Consider the following 21723-nt stretch of genomic DNA (forward strand, 5'->3'; position numbering starts at 1 on the left):
AGTTCCCCCAGGGAGAGGGTGTGCAGGCCTTGGCAGGGGCTGCCCAGGGAGGTGTTGGAGTCCCCATCCCTGGAGGTGTCCAAGGAATGCCTGGACGTGGCACTCAGTGCTCTGGGCTGGGGATACAGTGGGGATTGGGACAGGTTGGACTCGATGGTCTTGGGAGGGCTTTTCCAACCTTAGAGATTCCATGATTCATGCTCTGACCCCTGTCCCTCTCTATGAATGTGACCCTCTAGTTGTTGCCAGCTCCATGGAGGAGGTTTGGATGGTGACAGTGCAACACCAGCTTCTCCCTGCCCACCTTTGGAAGCTTTAGGTATATTTTTAGTTAGATATTCTTGTCTGCAGCTCCATTTTAATTCTTCCCAGCTCGACTAGTCAGTATGGTCACCATGTTTTCATGTGATGCTGGGCTGAGTCTATTAGGAAAATCACTGCAGTGGATGTATTTGTGTGACTTTTCTGTCTTTGGCCCCTGTCTCTTCCTTTTGTACCAGCTGGGTTGATTCTGGGCACAGGCCAAGTAAGGTTTCTTAATGCTTTTGGGTTTGGTGGGTTTTTTTTTTGTGTTGGTTTTTGTTTTGTTTTTGTTTTGTTGTAGTTATTTTGTGGGTTTTTTTTTGTAGGTTTTTATTTATTGATTGAAATAGAAATCATGCATTATACTTAATAACATACAGAATTGAGCAGCACTAGGTGAGAGAGGCATGCGCTGTGGGCACTGGAGCAGAAGAATGGGCCCTCCAAAGGCTGACAAACATGCCTCAAAAGCAGGGAGCAGGCAGCAGAGATTATCTTTGCTCAAACCATAAATCAAATATTGAAGGTATTGTCAACCCCTTCTGTGTGCTTTCCATTTAGCAGCTCTGGGTCTCGCTGTGTGGTAGGAACATCATCTCCCTTGTGTGGGCCCCTGAACTGGTGTGACATGGCAGAGCCCATGTCAGGTAACGAACACAAAGGAAATCCAGTGTTCAGCTCTTACCACGGCAAAGACCTTAGGTAATAAAGGACTTGTGAAAGCCTCCTGAGAAGTGCATGGAGAGGGTCAAGTGCCATGGGCTTTATTCGCTGGGGCATCCATCAGGCTGATGCTTTCACAGATGCATCCCTGCAAAGCTGTTCTGTGTGGCCAGGCAAAAATATCTCGGGTCTGTTTCACATGCAGTTGATAAATCTGAATGGCAGAACATCGTAATGTTCTGCCAGGAGCGTGGAAGGGCTCTGCAGACCTTACCTGACCCTTGCAGAGTCAGTGGGAAGGTAATTGTCCTGGTGACCTGTTGGTTAGACTGGCGTTTCCTCCTTCCCAGCATGAGGATCTGCTCACAGTGTTGTTGATAGTTCTTGCAGAAGAAATGAAGTAAGAAATGCAGGAGTGATTCGATAGATGAGTTTAACTTATGCATATCTTGTCTGAAGTGCAGCTCAGTGGGTACCAGATAACCCCTGGTGTCTGCAGTTTGAACCAGGCTCAGCATCTGTTGTGTAATTCCTGAATTATAAGTTGTATGGAAATAGGGTGTCTCCTCCCTTCAGCCCCACTGCCCACACGCTGTTTCTGTCACCAAGTGCTCAAACACTTGGGCTGCAGACAGGTAACTCTGTTTAGCAGTGGCTTTCCATTTTTATTGGAAGTTAGCGCACCCAGGCTTTGCACTGCAGTGTCAGAATCCCTGCTCCCTGCAGCCACAGGGGAAATGTCTGTGTCCTGCAGAGAGACAGTGCCACTGGGGCTGCCTGAGGTGACCACTGGTCTCATTTCTGCTGTGGGGGGCAATGCTGGTGCTGGAAAAGAGCAGAAATTGCAGCAACATGAGCAAATAGACTCAGGGAGGGGTACGGACACAGTGGGGGATGTCCTTTCATAGCACTTCGGATTTCAAGCCTTTACAGGAGATTTAAAGCTGTACAAAGAGAGAGCAGATAGGAGTTAAAAGAGAGAGTAACCCCCGACAGAGATGCAAGAGGAATCAGACTGGCACAGTAAATAAGGCTGAATCCTGTGTTATATTAAAGGCAGGCAAGGGTTTAGTCTCCAGGGGAATGAGGCTGGGTCGGGGGCTTGCAGGGAGCTGTGGGGCTGAGCTGCGTTGCAGTTCACCAGGGCTGTGCAGCAGGGGTCATCCCAAAAATAAAGCTCTGGTCTAAAAAGGGGACCAGAAGAAAAACAACTCAAGGGCCTTGAATTTAGGAAGGTGCAAAACTGAGAGGGTTCTCTTCTGCTTAGAGTTAAAAGTGGGATAGGGATGAGTGGAACAGGTTTTGCAAGAGCTATCCCATAAACGTGCTGGTGCTGGTGTAAGACCTCAGGGATTGCTTTTCTTCTCCAGAGGTGATACACAGAAAAAAATAAACTGGGAGACACTCCAGGAAATGTTTCCCAAGGACTGGAGGAGAGACCTTCTGGTCTTACTTGCTGTGGGAGAGGACAGAGATGCTCTGGGGATACGTGGGCAACTGATGAACTTTTTTTAAATGTAATTTTTTTTTTTTTTTTTTTTTTTTTGAAATTTAGAATAAGGACTATGCTATTTGCTAGCAGATTTAATAACAAATGAGACATCCCTTATAGAAAAATCATAAATACTCATAAATGGGACAGAACTGGCATGGGAAAGCTTAAGGCAGAGAAAGGCCAGTGCCTGACTGAGAGTAATGAGTGTGTGTGTGTGAAATATCACTGACTGGGAAGGAGGGGTAGTAGCCTACATCAAACATGTGATCACTGCTGCGATGCAGAACTGTTGGAGCTCTGAGGGGAGAAAGCTGTAACACCAAGTATCATCAAATATTCAAAACAGTATTTATGAGCAGCATAATTACATCAGAGCCCGAAGACTTGTGACTGGCCTTGCCCACCTCGCAGTCACTGCTTGCCACCCCACATCCTCAGTGAACTTCTGGAGGTGTCAGGATGGAGAACCCAGAGCATGGTTTCTGAAAATCCCTTTCTGGGCTTTTCCTAATATTCGCCAACTGTAATTAATCAGATGGTAGTGTGGGAGTTTTCCAAGCGGCAGTGGCTTAGGATGGTGGAGGTGATGAAGTCTGTCAGAAGGACCTTCTTTCTGGGACAGGCACGGGGTAGAAAAACAACTGACTTGTCCTCCTGGTGCTCCAAACCTGATCTGTTGGGGCAGCATCCCGTGATTCCTTCCTGTGTGTGATGCTTTCTGAGAGGACGCAGTCCCAAGCCTCCTCCCCCTGCAGTGCTCCAGCAGCTTGCAGGTGGCCTGGGCTGGAGCCAGGGATGCTCTGTGGTGTGATCCCGGAACAGAAAAGAGCATCAGGGTGCCAGAGAGCCACGGAAACTGGCCGGGCGCGTGTTTTGCTCTCATTGGGAACAGCACACAAAAGAATCGCTGACCTCGTTTCCGTGAGGCCGCGGAGCTTGTGTTCCTCCCCAACGGGGTGTGCAAAGCATCAGTCCTGCGAGAAGGTCGTCCTGCCTGCCTGCCTGCCCATGGGAACGGGGGAAAGACTGGAGACAGCTCAGCATTTCGTACGAACTTGGAGCTGTGGGGATTTTCTGTGCTGTTGGAGGGGCGTTTCCAGCCGGCTGCACAAAGCCTCTGGGGGGAAGGGGCCTGCAGGAGTTCTCCAGCCTGGAGTGCTGGAACACCGCATGCAAGGACTCTGACCTCTGCAGAGACGCCACGATGTGCTCCGTGGGGCTTGGTCTCGGCGTTAGGAACGTGGATTGATGCGTGTTAAATAGTGTGGGACAGAGGGATCAGGCCTGCCCTGCTGAGCTGGCAGTGACCCCCGCGCAGGAGAAGGTTAATGCTGCACCTTCCTGGTCTCCAGGCATCGTGCTGCAGGCTCATCCTTACCCATTCTGGGCCAAGGTGCTGCTTTTAGGGTTTTTCCCAACAACTGAGATATTCAAGGCCATGTTTTCTCTCTGTGTCCTTGCTGAAACCCAGGGGTGTGTGAGCAAATGGGCTCCAAAGCTGCGCAGGGTGGACCCTGGCGAAAGCATCACCCCCTATGCATCTCAGAATCATAGAATATGCTGAGCTGGAAGGGACCCATCAGGATCATCAAGTTCAGCTCAAGTCCACATCTTTGGAATCCAACTCTTTCTTTGTGACCAGAATGTATTTTGAAGCTCTGATGTGGGTGTAGGTTGTTGGTGAAAATACTATTTTTTCCCCCACTGGTATGTGGCACTGTATCAAAAGTTAGCCCTATAAAAAAAAAGTTTTCTTTGTTAAATATAGTTTTCTGTGTAAAAAAAGAAGGACCAAAAAAGGGTTGTATAGGGTAACCCATGCCATTTATGAAAGATACAGTGTGAAAAATGACCCAAATGAACTTGCAGCACGTGAAAATTTGTCCTTAGAGTGCTGCTGGCTTCAGCAGCTGCAGCATAAAATGTGCATTTGCAGCTGATATTTGAAAATGCAAACAGAAAACAAGTCCTTAAACACTCTTGTTCGACTGGATGCAAAATACCTTCTTGGGTTTCTCTGAGGGAAAAGTGTAGCTGCCCCTAAGCTGTGGTTTTCTATTTGCCTTGACTGTCAGTGCCAGGGATTCTAAAAACCCAAATTAGAGCCAACAAATAAAAGAAGCTGCTGCCACTATCAACAGTGATGCTGCTCCAAATTCCAGTTATCCCACTGAAATGGGAACAGCTCCTGGCTTGGGAGACCATTTCAGAGATGGCTTTTCTCTGTGTTACAATGCTGCAGCACTCTGATTTTCACCTCCAGAGTGCAACTTCTGTTTGTTCATTTGAAAGCAGAGTTGGACTGTCTCAGTTATTCATCACTATCGTTAGCACTTGAGGGATGCAAAACAGTGGTGATTAATTTATTGCATTTTTAAATATTTCTAGCAACACAATGTGGTGGCTTTGCTCATTCTTAGCCTTTGAAGCACTGTCAATAGAGAAATGCATCGGGCCTTTTGTGGGTGTTCTTATTGTGGTCAGGCTCAATTCAGACTGCAGTACTTAAAGGATTTTTAACCTTCAGATTGCTTTATGAACACTAATCCTCCGAGCAACCTGAAAGAAGTAGGTTAAATATGATTTCCATGGTGGGGAGACTTACTGACTCGTTCCACGACACGGAGAATTAGTGTCAGATGTGGGATTAAAGCTGGAGTGACCCCTGACAATTATTCACAGGGTCTGGCTCTGCTTTCATTTATTCCAGATCCTTTTCCCTCTTGCAGAAGCTGTGTTTTTAGTGCAACTGGTTTTGCTCCTGCTGCAGAGACCAGGATGAAGTTGTGCAGTTAAGCTGCTTGTGCCAGTAGTGGTTTTCTGAAGGGATGACTATGAAGACACATACTAGATGTTCCAGGTCCCTTCTCATGGGTTCGGGTTATTGCTTTCAAGAAAGCTGACTTTGGAAAAATTCTGGCTGGTGATATATGTCTGGAGAGCATTTGAGGTATATTTGTCTTCAAATACTGTTTTCAAGCAGTGTTGCTGGAGGCTGAGGGTATTGGGTGTAAATATCTGCACTAAGGTTGTCCCCTGTCTCTTCTGTCTCAGGCAGAGGCGTGGTGAGAACCATCCTTGGTTTCAAACCCCTTTTTATTGCCATGGCTCCACCATCCCCTTTTCTGAAATGAGGATTTTCCAGGGGTGTTCCGCCCTGGCTTAATTAGATAAAGTGATGGGAACTGCACATGGAAACGCTGAGCAGTGCCACACCTCTGATTGCTCTGATTCAGCTGGACAGCTGCGTCCAGCTGGGCAGCTTGCGGTGTGGATGCTTCTCCAGGCCTTTCCCAGGCTGTTTGGAGGCTCCTCTGAGGGCAGCAGTATTCTCTGCATTGCTGCAGGTGAAAGACTGACCGCTTAAACAGGCAGGGAAATACGTTCCCTTGATGTAAAGGCTGGTAATTAGCAGCCAGTGCTAATCAGCAGAGGAATCTGAAGTGCCCTTTCTCTGCATAGACAACTGACCTTTTTTTGCCTTGGGCAGCACCTTTAGATGTTGCCTTTAAAAAATTGTGTCTATTAGAATTTTAGAGTAGATATAAAGAAGGAAGTTTTACAGGCTGCCCAGAGCAGCTGTGGCTGCCTCATCCTTGGCAGTGTCCAAGGCTGAGTTGGATGGGGCTTGGAGCAACCTGGGATAGTGGAAGGTGTCCCTGTTCATGGCTGTTACTAGATGACCTGTAAAGGTCCTTCCCAACCCTAGCAATTCTACGATTCCATGACATTTTTCATGTGTTGTAAAAGCACCGGTGACTCCCCTCTTAGTTTTGCTGGGCTGGAGACCTCACCCATCTCTTACCGTGTGTGGTCTTGAGGGGCATTGCTCTTAACATGGCAAATAGCTGCAAAAAGATGTGTTGCCTACCTCCAGGTCGGGGTGTTGATTTTCCAACCTGAGCATCACGTGAGCTATGTGGGGAGCAGAGCCTTGATGCTCTTTGTGGCAGCATAACAACCTGTGGTGGCAGCCCTGAGGTGCACAGGAGCCCCTCCAGCCCCAGGAAGACATGGGACAGCACTGCCATGCTGCAGCAGAGGCAGTATTCACCCAGAACACTTCATTTTATCCAGCTTTTATTCCATAATAATTTTCTTCTGTGTTGGCACTGCCAAAACGGAGTGTATTTTAAGCAGCCGTGTTGCACACTGTGCCTGCGCAGTGGTCAAACATTTCACTATCTTTTATTCCACACGGAACACAAACACCTCCTGCCTGGCTTTAACCATTTCTGCTGCCTGAGCATCCTGTTTGCTGCCAGCTGTTCTGTGGGGTTCATCGATCTTGCCCTGCTGGCACCAGCAGTTGGTTAATTTGTACACTGAAGAAGGGAAAGGCTCTGCAGCCTTTATTCCTGAAGGCTTTTATTCCTGAAGTTGGAAAATAAATGTCTGAACATGCATTATCTACCTAAAAAAGCCAGAAGAGACACGTTACTGCAAATGCAGGAGGTTGAGAGGCCCGCTAAGAGCAGCTTTCTTTTCATTTTATGTTATTAATATAATCCAGAAGATTTTTGTGCCATGGAGAGTCCACCTGGCCCATTTCATATTGCAGCACATCAGCCATTAAGGCAAATTCTTGAGAAACTCTGGAAAAATGGGACCTGGCAGAGTGGCTGCAATAGCAGTAAATTGTGTTGGCCATGTTTTTATCACTAGGCTCAGTGTTTTTTGGCAAATGTCTGTTTTAAACAGAGACAAGCCAGAGGGAGGAATAAAGCACTCAGAATGCCACTTAAGGGCATTTTTCTGATGAGATCTGAAGCCCAGGGGAACTGTGGGTCTGGGTTGGTCCTTGGCTGGGCTCTTGGGTGGGCTGGTCTCTTCCTTCTCCAGCCTGGCCCACCCCAATAGCTGATAATGGAGAAGTTATGGAAGAGATCAAAACTGGTAACAAGAAGTCATAATTGTGAATCTTACATAGAAAAAAATTGGGTTACCAAATACTGCCTTGCATCATGCTGACTGGATGCCACGTAATGCATCTTTTGAGATTTTGGCCTCGTTTAGCTGAAGACTCACTCCCAGACTGGTGGAGCTTTTATCTCCTGGCTTTAAGAGAAAAGTGGCAGGGAAATGTTATCTGAAATGTTCCGCTTGGGCCATACCTGTCATGCAGAGAAGGGTAGGAAACAATAACTCTGAAGTAACTTTTAGGCCAGCGTAGCTCTAAGCCATGCCAACTTTGCATTTGCAGAGCTCCTTTTGCAGGGATTTTGGTTGTCACCTCTCCCTTCTGCTTCTCCCTCACCTCTGACCACGGACAGCCTGTTCATCCACCCTTGCAGCCCATGCTGAGGCCTCTGTCTGCCCCTTCCTTGGAAGCTGACAGGAGTTTTGTCTGCTGGATCCTGCGGATGGCCAGTGTGGGATTTCACTGATGGAGCTAAGCAGGAGGTTGTCCTTGGGTCCCTGAACCATGGCTCCATTAAGGCTGGAAAAGGCCTCTAAGATCAAGTCCAGCCGTGAGCCAGCACCGCCACCACGTTCACCGCAACCATGTCCTCAAGTGCCACATCCACACTTTGTTTGAACGCTTCCAAGCATGGGGACCCCATCACTTCCAGCAGTCTGTGCTGGAGCTTGACAGCCCTCTCCCTGCAGAAATTTTTCCAGATATCTGATCTAAACCTTTCTTCCCCAGCACAACCTGAGGCCGTTTCCTCTTGACCTTTCACTTGTTACCTGGAAGGAGAGACTGACAACCCACCTCACTGGAGATGATCAAAGCAGGGGGGAAGCTTCAAATACAGTTCCATCAGAGGAAAACCATGACAGCCATCAGCTGTCCCAGGACCTGCTGCTGTGGGTTCATCCAGCTCCCTTCTGGGGCTGGTGCTGAGTTTCCCTTTCCCTCTGTGGAGCTGGCACTGTTTTTCCTCCGCTGGGTGCCCGTGCCTGGTGGCTCGTGCTGCCAGGAGAGGCTTGTTGCACACCTGTGGAAGTCCAAAGGTGTGAGACTGGCACACTGGCAGCCCCATGCCTGGATCCTGCCAGCTGGCTGTGGGAGAGCCTTGCTGGCTTTGCCAAGGCCTGCTGAGGGCACGACACTGTGACTTAGCAAGACCAGGCTGTCCCCACCCGGGCTGAGTCACCAGGAACACGGGCTCTGGGATGTTGGCTGCCTGGCTGAGGGTGTGCTCCACTCACAGCGCATGTTTCTGCATTGCTGCCTGATTGTTGGGGTGGCTGGAGGCTCCTCTTGCCTTCCTGTTGGTTGGTACCCGGTAGAATTTGCTGGCTAGGGGATGGATTAAGATACACTTTGTGAATTGGTGTCTGAAAAATAAGGAGAGCTGGAAGTTATCTCGTTGGTCCTCTGCTGCTGAAAGCGTCTCAAAGTTTGCACCAAAACGTTACATGTGACTTGGCTGAGATTTTTTTCTCAAACCAATTACCTCGAGCCTAGAAGGAATTAAGATGTTCATGCCTGACAGTGGAGGGAAGTAATGGGGTGGTGTGTTTTTGTTGGAAGTGTAAAAGTGGTATATGGCAATCATTTAGCCTCTGTCCTCATCTCCCACTGGTATAAACTTGAACTGAGTATCTTAAATTGAAATGTGTTTTAATGGTGTTTCCTGATGTCAAGAGAACTGCAAGGTATAAATTTATTGTTGTACTTGTGTATGGGATTTTCTGTGCCTGCTTTCAGCTGTGGTTTGTGAAAGCCAGGGCAGACTCTGGGAAGCTTAAGTTGATCTTACTTAAAAACACACTCAATTACGTCCTTACAGCTTACCCAAGAGCTCGGGTATTTTGGGAGCTTATAGCAAATCCTGCAGTGAAAACTCTGCCCTTCCCAAAGTCTGCAGACAAATTGCAGAGGTGCTGGGTTAGCTCTGTGCTGATGATGCCCCGGGGAGTGAATCCCACTGCAGCAGAGGTGCTTGGTCCTGGAGCCAGCAAGTCTTTTCCTGGAGGGATGTAGTTCTGAAAATGAGCTCCTTTTACTGCCTTGGCCCTTTCTTTGCCTTGCAGCTCAAGCACGTTAAACAGATTAATTATTGGGACGTGTCTGGTGGGGATCGTACTGGGAAGGACTGGGCATTTCATGATGACTTGTGCAAGGGGTTTTGTGTGAATGATTAATTTTGCAAGTGGAAAAAGGCATTTGGCTGAGTTTGTGCTCTGTGCAAGGCTCAAGAGCTGCATGAGATGGTGCTACCCTCAGCTCCCCTGTGCAAAGTCCCATGCCCTGGAGGTATCTGGTGAAGTACCTCTGCACTGTAATCAGTGACTTCACAATGTCACAGAATTTAGGGATGAGTAGCTGGTGTGAGTCTGATGTCAGAGACATGCTTTGTGTTGTTGTTGTTGTCAAAGTTTTAACCAGATGTTGGGAGTTGTGTGAAAATACTGATGTTCCTATAATTGCATAGAGAATCAAGGGACTTGTGTGTCCTAATTTTAGGGTGCTGGATTTTACAACTTCAGTATTTTTAACATGTTTTGAGTGTAGAAGAATCTTTCTGGGTAACTGTGTTTTAAAAGTGAGTTTCATGAGTTGACTGTGTTTTAATAAGCAAAATCTCAAATGCTTGAGTGAAGGAGCTGGGGGGGAAAACTAAATACACAGTATTAGGAACCGATATTCAGCCAATGCCTGTTAAAAGTTCTCCAGACAAATGTGCAGCAGCAGAGGCTGGGTGTTGTGGTGTGTGAGAAATGGGCTTTCCAGAGTCTCAGGGGGAAGGAGGCAGCAGTGCTTCATGCAGGGACTCAGCTCCCGCTGTCTCTGCACGCCTCTGGAGGTGTTCTGGAGATATTCAGTGTCCTGTGTGTTTTCTCTGGGAAGTGTCACAGTTGTGTATTATTCACTGTTGCTTTCGTAGTCCAGAAGAAACTCAGTGTCTCTAAGGTAGGTGGTGGCAGGGTGAGCGACCAGCGACATGGGAGGAGGGTGCAAACAGCTGACAAGAAAATGGATTAACTCACAGAATTTTAACTTTTATTAACTTTTCTGCTCTGGCTCCCCAGGGAAGAGAAGAACCAGTCCATCATTGTGAGTGGGGAGTCGGGGGCAGGCAAGACGGTCTCTGCCAAATACGCCATGCGCTTCTTTGCCACCGTCGGGGGCTCTGCCAGCGAGACCAACATCGAAGCCAAAGTCCTGGCCTCCAGCCCCATCATGGAGGTAAGAGTTGCACCATTGTCCTGCTTTCAGTGGTCACTGTGTCTCTCCGTAAGTCACAAGTACGGTGAGAACTGCTGGTGGCTTGCGAGACAGGTCTGATTTACAGCACCGCAGCATCCTGGAGCTGGGCTGAAATGCAGAAATGCACTGATGGCCCCCGTTTAGGCCACCTCAATTGCACTTGCATTTGATGGTCTTAAAGCTGAGCCTGAGTATCCCCAGTACAGCTCCAGGAGCTGGGCTTTGATGGGACTCCATAGTGGAGCGCCCAGGCAGTGCAGCCAGCACTGTTAGTGTTTTATCATCTTCTTCCTCCTTTGTCACTGCGTGGTGCCCCCTAATCTCCTTCTTTTATTGTACAAACATAGAATAGGAAAGAAAGGGAGTAACTGATTTGAGACATTTCAGTGCATTTATTTTTGTTAGTTTTCTGTTGCAATCAATCACGTATTGGCATCTTCTCCCAGGCAACAGCAACAGGACAAAAGGACATAGTCTCAAGCTGTGCCCAGGGAGGCTCAGGTTGGACATTAGAAGGAATTTCTTCATGGAAAGGGTGGTCAGGCATTGGCAGGGGCTGCCAAGGGAGGTGGTGGAATGCCTATCCCTGGAGGTGTCCAGGGAATGACTGGACGTGGCACTCAGTGCTCTGGTCTGGTGACACGGTGGGTGTCAGGCACAGGTTGGAGTCAATCATCTTGGAGGGATTTTCTAACCTAATTGATGTGTTATAGGGCAATAACGAGTCCCATTATAGGGAAATCCTGCTCTGAAGGAAAATAATTCTTCTTATAAATACGAAAGAAAGGGAAAAAGCAGCTTTGTTTCCTTTCACTGAGGCCAGATGCTGAAAATAAATGCCAAAGTGTCTAAACCCCATTTTCCAAATAGACTTTGGAGTCATGAAGTGCCTTCAGTTGATTTGGGCTTTTCCAAAGTCCATGAAGCACTTCAGACTCGTGTGACTTTCTTTCCAAGCCAGCAGTGCTGCTTTAGTGGAGTATGGTGTTGTCCTGTGCTTAACCTTAGGCTTGGCTCAGCCTTTAGGGAGGCTTCCCATCGTGGTGCCTTGTGCCAAATTGTCTGATAGGCACAGAGGTGGTGGCTGATCTGGGGTGAGACCCAGCCTGACAGGCAGCACGTGTGGTCTGACACCCTGCTGCCTGATGGGGCTGAGCTGGAGTGTCCAAACCAGTGATGGTGCAGGTGAGCAGTAAGAAAAGCCAGCAGGTGTGTGGCTGATGGGGTAAACTCACTGATTTTCTGCAGGTTTACTCCTGGTAAACCCGCTAGTTTACTCCTGTCCTCACCCATCTCCTCTGCCTCTGTGAAATGTAGCTGCACTACCAGGGGGCACTTAAAACCATCCAAGAAAAAAATTCATAGCACACACCATTCTTCTGTATGACCCCAGAATTTTATTGCTCTAATTTTCCTGCCTGTGTTCAGTTCTGGCTGTAATTTCTAAGTGCTGAGGCCAGGCAACCTGCCTGTCTTTATTGGAAATTGATGAGAACATTGCCTATGCAGAAGAAAAACATAAAAGAAAACTGCCTGGTTTGCAGAAAAACCCTGAGTTAAATGTGCTTGGGGGGAAGGAGACCTGTCCAGGGAAGCTGCTGGTGTTGACTCTGAACAAAGGTGGGAGCATCCTATAAGGTGGCACTGGAGTTTTGAGGCTGTTGGGATGTAAATGATTTACTTACTGTACAAATACTCGTTGCTGTTTATGTGCATTTTTCTTCCATAAAAACCCTGGAGATGCCACATTTTCAGTGAAGAGTCCTCCCCAAAGTCACACTGTTGCTCTGCCTTCTGCATCTGGGAAGGGGTTTTCCTCAAATTCTCCTGTAACTGTTTATATAACACTGATTACAAATTGAAGTGCTTAAAAATAAATCAGAAATTCAATTAAAATTTAATTTTTAATTTCGCTTTTTTTATGCAGGCCATTGGAAATGCTAAAACAACAAGGAATGACAACAGCAGCCGCTTTGGGAAATACATTCAGATTGGCTTTGATAAAAGATTCCACATCATTGGTGCCAACATGAGGACATATCTGCTGGAAAAATCTCGGGTTGTATTTCAGGTGAGGAGTTGTGGGGCTTTCTCTTTTTTTTTCCTTTTGGGTGCTGTGTTCCAGGAATTTAATAGTCTGGGTCTTTTCTGTGGATTAAAAAAAAAAAAGTCAAAAATCTTTTTACAAGTAGAACCACAGAATCATTGAGGTCAGAAGTGACCTTTAAGACCATCAAGTCCAACCGTCCCCCAGCACTGCCAAACCCATCATAGAATCATCATCATTGAATGGTTTGGGTAGGAAGAGACCTTAAAGATCACCTCATTCCACCCCCTGCCATGGGCAGGGACACCTTCCACTATCCCAGGCTGTTCCAAGCCCCGTCCAACCTGGCCTTGGGCACTGCCAGGGATCCAGGGGCAGCCACAGCTGCTCTGGGCACCCTGTGCCAGGGCCTGCCCACCCTCACAGCTGTGATTTTTCTCCTGATACCTAACCTAAACCTACTCTCTGTCAATGGGAAGCCATTCCTCTTTGATCTGTCCCTCCATGCTCTTGTACAAAGTCCTTCTCTGTCTTCCTTGTGATCACATCCCCAGGTGCCACATCCCCACGACTTTTAAACCCCTCCATGGATGGGGACTCCACCACTGTCCTGGGCAGCTGGGCCAGGGCTGGACAACCCTTTCCATGAAGAAATTGTTCCTAATATCCAACCTAAACCTCCCCTGGCACACCTTGAGGCTGTTTCCTCTTGTCCTGTTGCTTTCTTGATGGACACAGCTTCCAGATGTGTCTTTCAGACTCAGTCTTGGAGTTCTTTATGGTTCCAACATGATGACCCTCATCCTGAGCTAAGGTGTACCTGGGAGACTTGTTGGATAAAGAGCCAGGGAGAGCAAATTGCAGGCAGCAGTTTTGAAGACTAAAGAGGGACAAGAGAGTGGCAAGAAGGCTGATGTCTCTGCCACAGCACATCCCTTGGGTTTCTTGGAGAGGCTTTATAGGAGAGCTTTCTTGGTTTGTGCTTGGGATATACAGAAGCACCTGCAAAAATTATGTCCTTACACAAAAAAAAAGTGCCCCAACTACAAAAATCCTAAAAAATTGACAACTTTGAGAAGCTGTGAAGAGTAAACCACCTTCTTTGGGTGGGAAGTACTTGCTGCCTCATTTAGCCTGGTTATTCCAGGGAGGAATAAGAGGTGGAAGGTAATACAGAATTATTTCCTTTCTTTGCCAGATGGGCAATGTATATTGGTCAGGCTTGGCACCTCCTTCCTCCCAGGTGGCAAGGAAAAATCTTTGTGTTGGTGTCGCTGACAGGGTCTTGGTGGTGGGAAGCAGGGGACGGGAGCAGGGTGGTCCTGGGCTCAGGGGGCAGCAGTCTGAGGGTGGGAGCAGTGCTGTGACCTCTCTGTGCCTCTGGTAACTCGGCGTTTCCCCGCAGGCAGAGGACGAGCGCAACTACCACATCTTCTATCAGCTCTGTGCCTCCGCAAGCCTTCCAGAATTCAAAGACCTTGGACTCAGTAAGTGCTGTGCTCTGGTGGCTGCTGCCTGGGCCTGAGGGCAGCAGGAGCATGTGGTGGGGTTAGAAATGCAGGTCACTGCTGAGGCCTTGTGTGCCTGTGCAGTGGGAGGAGGGGAGGGAGATGAGCTTGAAGGGCCTCTGCTCCTGGGTGGAGCACAGGTTTTCTCACCCTGTCCCCAGGGATGTGGCAGCTTGGGTGAGGGTGGGGAGCCCCTGGCACAGGGTGCCCGGAGCAGCTGTGGCTGCCCCTGGATCCCTGGAAGTGTCCAAGGCCAGGTTGGATGGGGCTTGGAGCAGCCTGGGATAGTGGAAGGTGTCCCTTTAAGGTCATTTGCAACCCAAACTATTTTGGGATTCCAGGATTCTGTAAAAATTGGCAGCAGAACTGCAGTGAAACTACATGCTGTGGTAGATGCCAGCTGATGCAGGGAGATGATGTGTTAATATTGTACCAAGCTTGCATAAGGTGTGTATTTTAAATGTGAGTGTGGGCTGATCTGGCCAGTGTCTTGGCAGGAGTGGTTGTGTCCTTTGAATTCATTATTACTATTTTTTTTTTAAAGGCTATCTCCTGGAATGGGTTGGGATTTTCCCCCAGGATTTGCAGCAAAACCTCTGTTAAGCACCTGATTCAGAGGGTTTGCACTTGCAGCAGGGGATGCAGGGATGTATTTTAATTTTTCTTTTATCTTGAGTATTTGCTGTTGCTTAGAGAGAAAAGCAAGGCTTAAACCAGGCTTTTTACCTAGTTTAAATAGTGAGCAAGGCAGGTTCTGATCCCACCATAGGGTCAGGTAGAAGTTTCCATCCAGACTACACAGGAATGGCAGATGAAGAGAGGGGACTTCAGTTTCTAGGTAATCCTGAGCATGTCTTAATGACCTCTTGGGTCACTGTAGGCACATTGCCCACACAGAACACACATCACTTTGACCACTTTCAAGAGTTTCTGCCATGGTTATATGCTTCATTTTTAAAAACATACCCTTGGTAACAATGATCTCTGCTGGCATATTAAAATTCAGACACAAATTATTTCAGCGCAGCCTGGGACATGAGTTGACGTGTGAGAGCTCCAGCTGTGGAACCACTGCTCTTTTCTTGGGAACATGTGGATCGGGGAAGTACCAGTCTTACTCATCACAGCTCTCTGAAAGCATCATCTGTGTTTGTGGTGACTAGTAGGAGTGGAGGCTGAGAGGCCTTTGCTGTCCTGGTGCATCACCCAGGATGTGTTTGTGCTGTTGTGACTGTGGCTCTCAGCTTCAGCATCTCAGGGATGAGTGTGTAATGGCCACAGCTGGCAGTGCAGGAGGAGTGGGTGCCAGGGCCATTAGCCTGCCAGGAATGGAATTACCCTTCTTGGGTAATTTCTAACCAAAATTTGGTGTCAGTGCATGTCAGTCTCCAGCTGCTCTCTGTGGCACTTTGCTGTGTCACAGCATGCACAGGTATCCACCATGTACTGGAAAAGAAGCAGTTCTTTCCAAAGGTAAATGTGTGTCCTTGGTGTTTCCTGCCCTCTCACCTTGCAATAGCTGAAAAATGCCTCCCCAAAGTGTCCTGGTGGCTGTCAGATGTGGGGCTGCTCACAGGCTTGGGGGGGGCGGGGTGGTGGGCCCGGGAGCCGCTCCTGCTGGTGTGACGCAGGTTCTGCCTTGGCCTGTGGAATTGCAGGTGCTGGGCAGTGGTCTGTGAGTGCAGAGCTGCACAATTCACTTATTTCTCTTTCTTTTGAGTGATGTTTTTCATTTCCAGCTTTGCCTTGGATTTACAGGCCTGTATGAAGATAACTAGTTTGAACTCAGATTTATTTCCTCGTGTGAGCTGTACTTACAGTCAACCTTGTCTTCCCAAGGCTTAACAAAACAAGCGATGTCTTGATGTGAAAGTCCACTTTTTATTACTCATGGGGGAGGATGTATATTTTTCCATATAAAAAACAGGAGCTGTTGCTTCTCCTTTGGGTCTTGCCCATACAAAGAATTGTTGTTACTTCTTTTTATGTTGCAAGATGCTGGGAAACAAAAAGAGCCTCTAAACATACATGAGCGCAGCAGAGCAAACCAGTGTTGGCTTCAGTCAGAGTGATCCTAAAGGCTTAATTTTAAACTAGAAAGTAAATATTTGACTTTAAATGGTGATGTGCAGTGCAAGTGCCTTTTGAAGTGTGGTGTCTAGCTTAATGATGCCTGGGCAGTGGTGCAAGGCAGGAATGTGTTTTATTTGTTTGCAATGAATCAAAGGGTTTGTGTGGTTGTTAAAATAATTACAGAGATCTTGAAATACAGAGATTGGAGTCAGTTATACCAGGGATGACTTGAGGCAGAAACAGATCCCAGTGTGGATGTTTAAAATTGAAAGCTGATGTCCCAGTCCCATCAGCCACCACCAGCCCTGGCTGCATCTTGCAGGGTGATGTGCAGCAGCATCAAGCTGTGAGCGTGATGTGCTCCACCATGGGCTGAGTGAGCTCCTGTTGTGCTGGGGGACTAGGAGGGACATTGTCTGCCTGACCCCAATCAGCATTCTCTGCCCCTTGTTCCCGATGCTCCAGCAATGAGCAGAATTACCGAAACCTCTGGGTCGCAAGGCTTTGTATGCCAGAAAGAAGTAACTGTTTTTCTTTACAGCCTGAAAGTACAGCTAATGCAGAAGCCTGTGGGAGGCCTGGGAAGGGATGGGGAGCTTCTGGTGGCAATTTGAGTCAAAAGAAGTGCAGATTGCAGTGATTTTAAAGGCTACCACTCGGCTGGTGTGGAACACACAGTAGGCTTTTTCTCTGTATTGATGATGCTTGGGAAATATGTTTGTGTGTGTTAAGGAGTGGGTTTTGGCAAATGACTCCTACTCGGTTCAAAACAGGCTGAGGCTGGTGCTGAGAACTGATTCTGGGTGGGGTGGGGAGGCTGTTCAGGGGCTGGGCTCCCCCAGCCCTCGCAGGGGACAAGCTGTGGCTCTGCCAGGGCTCAGCCAGCAGCCTTGGGCACACATCTTATGGCTCTGGGCCTCGTGTGGGGCCTTGTTTTAAGGAGGGGAATTACATGTGCAGCTTTTTTAAGCGGACATAAATCCTGCGATCTCTTCTTGTTGTATTTGCGTTGGAAATGCCTCTCAGTCTCCACAGGATTTATAGGTGTCATCCTGGAGTAACTTTGCTAAAGCACAGGTGTTTGTAATGCAGGCACTGAGAGCCATTCGCCATTCCCTTTGCTCCCAAGGCCTAAGGCTTTATGAACAAAAGGTGTTAAAATATCTGAATTACTCATGGATATGTAAAACAAGACAAGGAATTATTGAAAGTAGTCACCTCAGTGTTTGGAATGGTCTTTCCCCCATGTGATGGAGCTGTTACTAGAATCCCAAACACACCACAGTGCTGCCCTGATGGGACTTGCTGTGCATGGGGAAGAGGTTTCACCACTGCACGAAGCAGCTCCTGTCACTTACTGAGGTTCTGCTTCATCCATTCCCAAGCAAACTGTGGTTCAAAGGAGACAGGTGCCCTTCAGGGCTGTGGGACAGGGAGCATCCCAGTGCACATTCTGCGGAGTGGCTGCAGTGGGGGAGTGCTGCTTGCTGATACATTTCTCCTCTTTCTTCTCTCCTAGCGTGTGCGGAAGACTTTTTCTACACTTCTCAGGGAGGTGACACGTCCATTGATGGCGTGGATGATGCTGATGACTTTGAGAAAACGAGGCATGCCTTCACCCTGCTCGGTAAGGGGTTGCTCTGCTTGAGGCCTGCCCAGCAGAAGTCTCTTGCAATTGTTTTCAGTGTTTTTCCAGAATTATAACGCTCCCGTTGACCTAGCTGGCTTTGCTTTGTTCTTTAGTAGGAGCTACAGAAGTGTTTCTAGCATCTGTCTGTGAAGCAGCAGTGAAATGGAGAAGGACACAGAATTTAAGAGAAATTTAAACCATTCTGAAGTCAAAGCAGGGCTGCAGTATTGACTTGCTATTTTTTACCCTGTTTACGAGCAGGAGAAGAGCTATTACTCTCCAGTTCAGTCTGTGTTGTGGTTGAAGGTGATGTCACTTCTTGGATCACAGCATTGTACCGAGTAGCTGATTCCTGGAAATAATGAGCTGAGTACACCCTGCTGTGCAGAGTCCACATCTACATGGCAGCTGCAGAATCTGTGCCTGTGACCAGCCCCCGTGCCGGCAGCAGGGGAGCAGAGCTGCACCCTGCCTGCAGCAGGGCTCTTTGAAAGGAAAAACTATCTGGAGAGGAAAACATGTCCAGTTTATTTATATTTATCTGAAACCAAGTTTATAAGTGCTGGTCAATCTCTGTGCCTCTTGGTTCCATTTCACAGGCTGGGAGAGGAGCTCATGATGTTCACAGCTGGCTGTGGAATTTCTTCACCAACTGTGCCTGCAGTGAGTGTGGGGACTCACTGCAAGCTGTAGAACTGTAGTTGTTTCCCCCAAATTTTTCCTCTTTGTGTTTTAGATGGGCTCAATCTCTTTCTCTTTGGTGACTTGTCTTTACCCTCCTCTTGTTCAGCTTGTGTGACTTCTGTTAATTACTCAAAAAATATGATTCCTGTTTGCTCCAAACTTGCCCACAGGACTGTAATCCCCAGGGAACTTTCTCCCCATCCCCTTGGCATTTGTAGTCTCTCTTTGGTCCCCTTCTCTGCCTCCCCAAGCAGCTCCCCTGTCTCCTTGCTGGCCCCTGAGAAGCACTGTGGGAGCATCTTCTTCTGGGGCCAGTTTGATGACGATTTTCTGTTCTTCACGTGCTCCTCTGTCTCTGCTTTTCTTCATTTTTCTTCAGTGTTTCCCAGCTCTGCTTTTGTTCAGGGCCTGGTGAAATTGCTACTAGAGTTTACAGCCTTGCTTTTCTGTGTGTAACAAGGAAAAGTCAAATTTATCTGCAAATCCCCAATCCGAGGCAGGCTAAACTCCAATTAAGAGTTCCAAGTAAGAGCAGAGCATTGCTCCTTTTGGTAACCTTGAAACATTTCTCACTGTGCTGATAACAGAAAAGTCCCGAGAGAGAGAAAGGGAAGCTCTGGATAATTCAGAAACCAGCAGGTGATGTCTCAGACCTTGGGTGGATAATTAGGACACCAGCCTTGAGCACAAAAGGGACACAGAAACCCAGCTGGGATGTAAAAAAATGCAAGATACGGCAAGAAGGCCATGAGCACACTGCTGCTGAGCAAAGCTCCTGCTGGAAATGCCTGTAAACCCTGCCAGAAAAATAGATAAAGCAATATATATAAAAAATACATAAAGCAATAACATTTTACCCTCCCAGTAAAGATCCACAACACGTAGCTCTTGTCGAGACACTGGGGATGGTAAGACAAAGCTCCCCATCAGCTCCCTGGTGACTTGCTGCATCCAGCTGTGCCACCAGTGTGGAGGCATTGTGCATCGTGTGCAGGGCTTTAATTTTCCCTTCTGTCTGTGGGACGTTGACAATAAGTTGTAATTTCTGTGCTTTGGTTGTCAGCAGACTGCGATCACAGATGAGCAACTCCTTGTTCTGTGAAAGCTGCAGAGCCCCTATAGCTCTGATCCTGTTTGATTACTGTGGAGCAGCGTCCTTGGTTTTGTGTGCATTAAACCCATCTGTGTTAAAATTGAAAGTTTGTGGTGTATTTATTGGAAGAAGCCTCATGGTTCTGAAAACCAATTGCCTGGGAAGGAAATCGAACACTGCCAGTGCCTGCAAATAAACTTAAAATTGTGTTTCATTTTCTGTTGTGACAATCAGCTATCAATTGTTCCCATAGGAGTGAAGGAGTCTCATCAGATGATCATTTTTAGGATAATTGCTGCCATTCTGCACCTGGGAAACTTGGAAATCCAAGGGGAACGAGATGGGGAAGCCTGCAGTGTGTCGGTAGGTCACCCTCAGGAGTGGGGCACGTGGGGATTTTGGTATGCTCAGGAGTCAGGCTGTGTTCATGTGTTGAGCTTCACAGCAGTGTCCTTTGGTAGAAAGCCCTTTTCCTCCTAGTTTTCTTTGCCTTTTTTTGAAAACACATCACAAGTTCCTAGTTGCTTTGTTTGTCCTGGGAGATAATTTGTTGTTCCTGCTCTCTAGCCAGCCTGCAAGCAAGATCCTTCAAAGATTGCTTACATCCCTTACATCCCAACCCACCTTTAACTCTTCCTGCTTCCTTAGAACACCCAGTGCAGGGTGTTGGGGAATGGTGACACTGATGGTGACACCAGCAAGAGGTGTGATGCTTTACAACCATTTTCCTCCAGGCAAAGCCACGGAGCTGCTGCTTGTAACATGGCCAAAGGAGCACTGCACAGTTAATTAGCAAAAATAAATAACACTAAAGATGCCTTGGAGGCAGTTTTTCTGTTTCCATGTTTGTTCAGAGGTGGGGAAAAATAAAGCAATTATATGGAAAATACTGTCCTGTAAATTATCATTGCATCCCAGGCTGGGCCGTTTGTTCCTAATTAAAGTCTTAAAAGGGTTCTGCACACGCTTTAGTGTTACCCTTGAGATAATGTGGTGTTCAATGAGTGAGATGCTGGGGGTAATTTACTTGATACTTGGCAACATGGATATGTGAAAGCTGCCTGCTTCAACAATGCTGAGTTCTGTTAATGAAGTTCATATTGTTTAATTACTTTCAAATGTGATTGCAAGGTATTAAATCAGTTCTGTTACAACCTTGACTCTGTGGTCAAAAAGGTAACGTCGCAATAAAACATCTTAGAATTCTTGTAAAATGCACTTTTTTCCTCAAACCCACCCAACATTTCTAAGTACGCTTATCTAACTGGAAACAATTAACTTCCTCTAAATGTGTATTAATACACAGAGGAAAATTGTTTTCTCGTTGTTCAAAAGGCAGTGCCTGCTACTGAGCATAATAGAGACTCAGAGCTGCTTTGTCTTAATTTGAGAGGGGGGGAAAATACATTGCGATAAAGAAAATGAAGTTCATATTTCATTTTATTAATTGTGCGAAGCCTAAGCCCTTCTGGTAGTGCATGATTTATAACTCTGTTATTCAGAATGGAGTTACTTTGTAAAAGGCACAGTGTCATGGCATGTACCCTAAGCTTTAGTTTGAGGCATAATCAGGGTTGCTCTGAGGGAGAGTGTAGTTGCAGCTCAAGGAGGAGTGAAGTGGAGAATGCTGTTTCCTGTGGAAATCCGCTCTTTGTGAAAGCTGACAGTGCAAGGATAACCAGAGCAGGGCCAAGCCTTGGTACCACTGTCCGGAGCTCCGTGTGAGCTGTCCCACCCCTGTCCATGAGGACTAGCACAGCAGAATGGGTGTCACTGCTTTCCCATTCCTGTCACCCACAGAGAGACACAGCTTTCCCTAGTTACAGGTAGTTATAAAAAGCTGCTATTGCACAGATCTGTGAACTTGGGTGTTAAAATGCCAGTTTGGGGTGTCACCAGCCTGCTGACTTTGCTTCTGGTCTCCCCCCCCAGAGCGAGGACGAGCACCTGAGCAACTTCTGCAGCCTGCTGGGCGTGGAGCACAGCCAGATGCAGCACTGGCTCTGCCACCGCAAGCTCGTCACCACGGCCGAGACCTACGTGAAGAGCATGTTCCTGCACCAGGT

General features: G+C 47.5%; 1 protein-coding gene across 1 annotated transcript in view; it reads left to right on the forward strand.

Moving 5' to 3' along the window:
- The window catches only part of MYO5B (myosin VB), a 148464-nt gene that overhangs the window by 39864 nt on the left and 86877 nt on the right, over nt 1–21723 (forward strand). Inside the window, exons 5-10 of the mRNA XM_017734339.1 lie at nt 10445–10601; nt 12550–12693; nt 14075–14156; nt 17770–17877; nt 19911–20020; nt 21590–21723. The exon at nt 21590–21723 is cut by the window's right edge and continues 123 nt beyond it. Coding sequence (XP_017589828.1) covers nt 10445–10601; nt 12550–12693; nt 14075–14156; nt 17770–17877; nt 19911–20020; nt 21590–21723 — 735 coding nt within the window. The remainder of the gene's footprint in view (nt 1–10444; nt 10602–12549; nt 12694–14074; nt 14157–17769; nt 17878–19910; nt 20021–21589) is intronic.

This window comes from Corvus brachyrhynchos, unplaced genomic scaffold (genome assembly GCF_000691975.1).
Source record: "Corvus brachyrhynchos isolate BGI_N302 unplaced genomic scaffold, ASM69197v1 scaffold285, whole genome shotgun sequence".
Taxonomy (NCBI): domain Eukaryota; kingdom Metazoa; phylum Chordata; class Aves; order Passeriformes; family Corvidae; genus Corvus; species Corvus brachyrhynchos.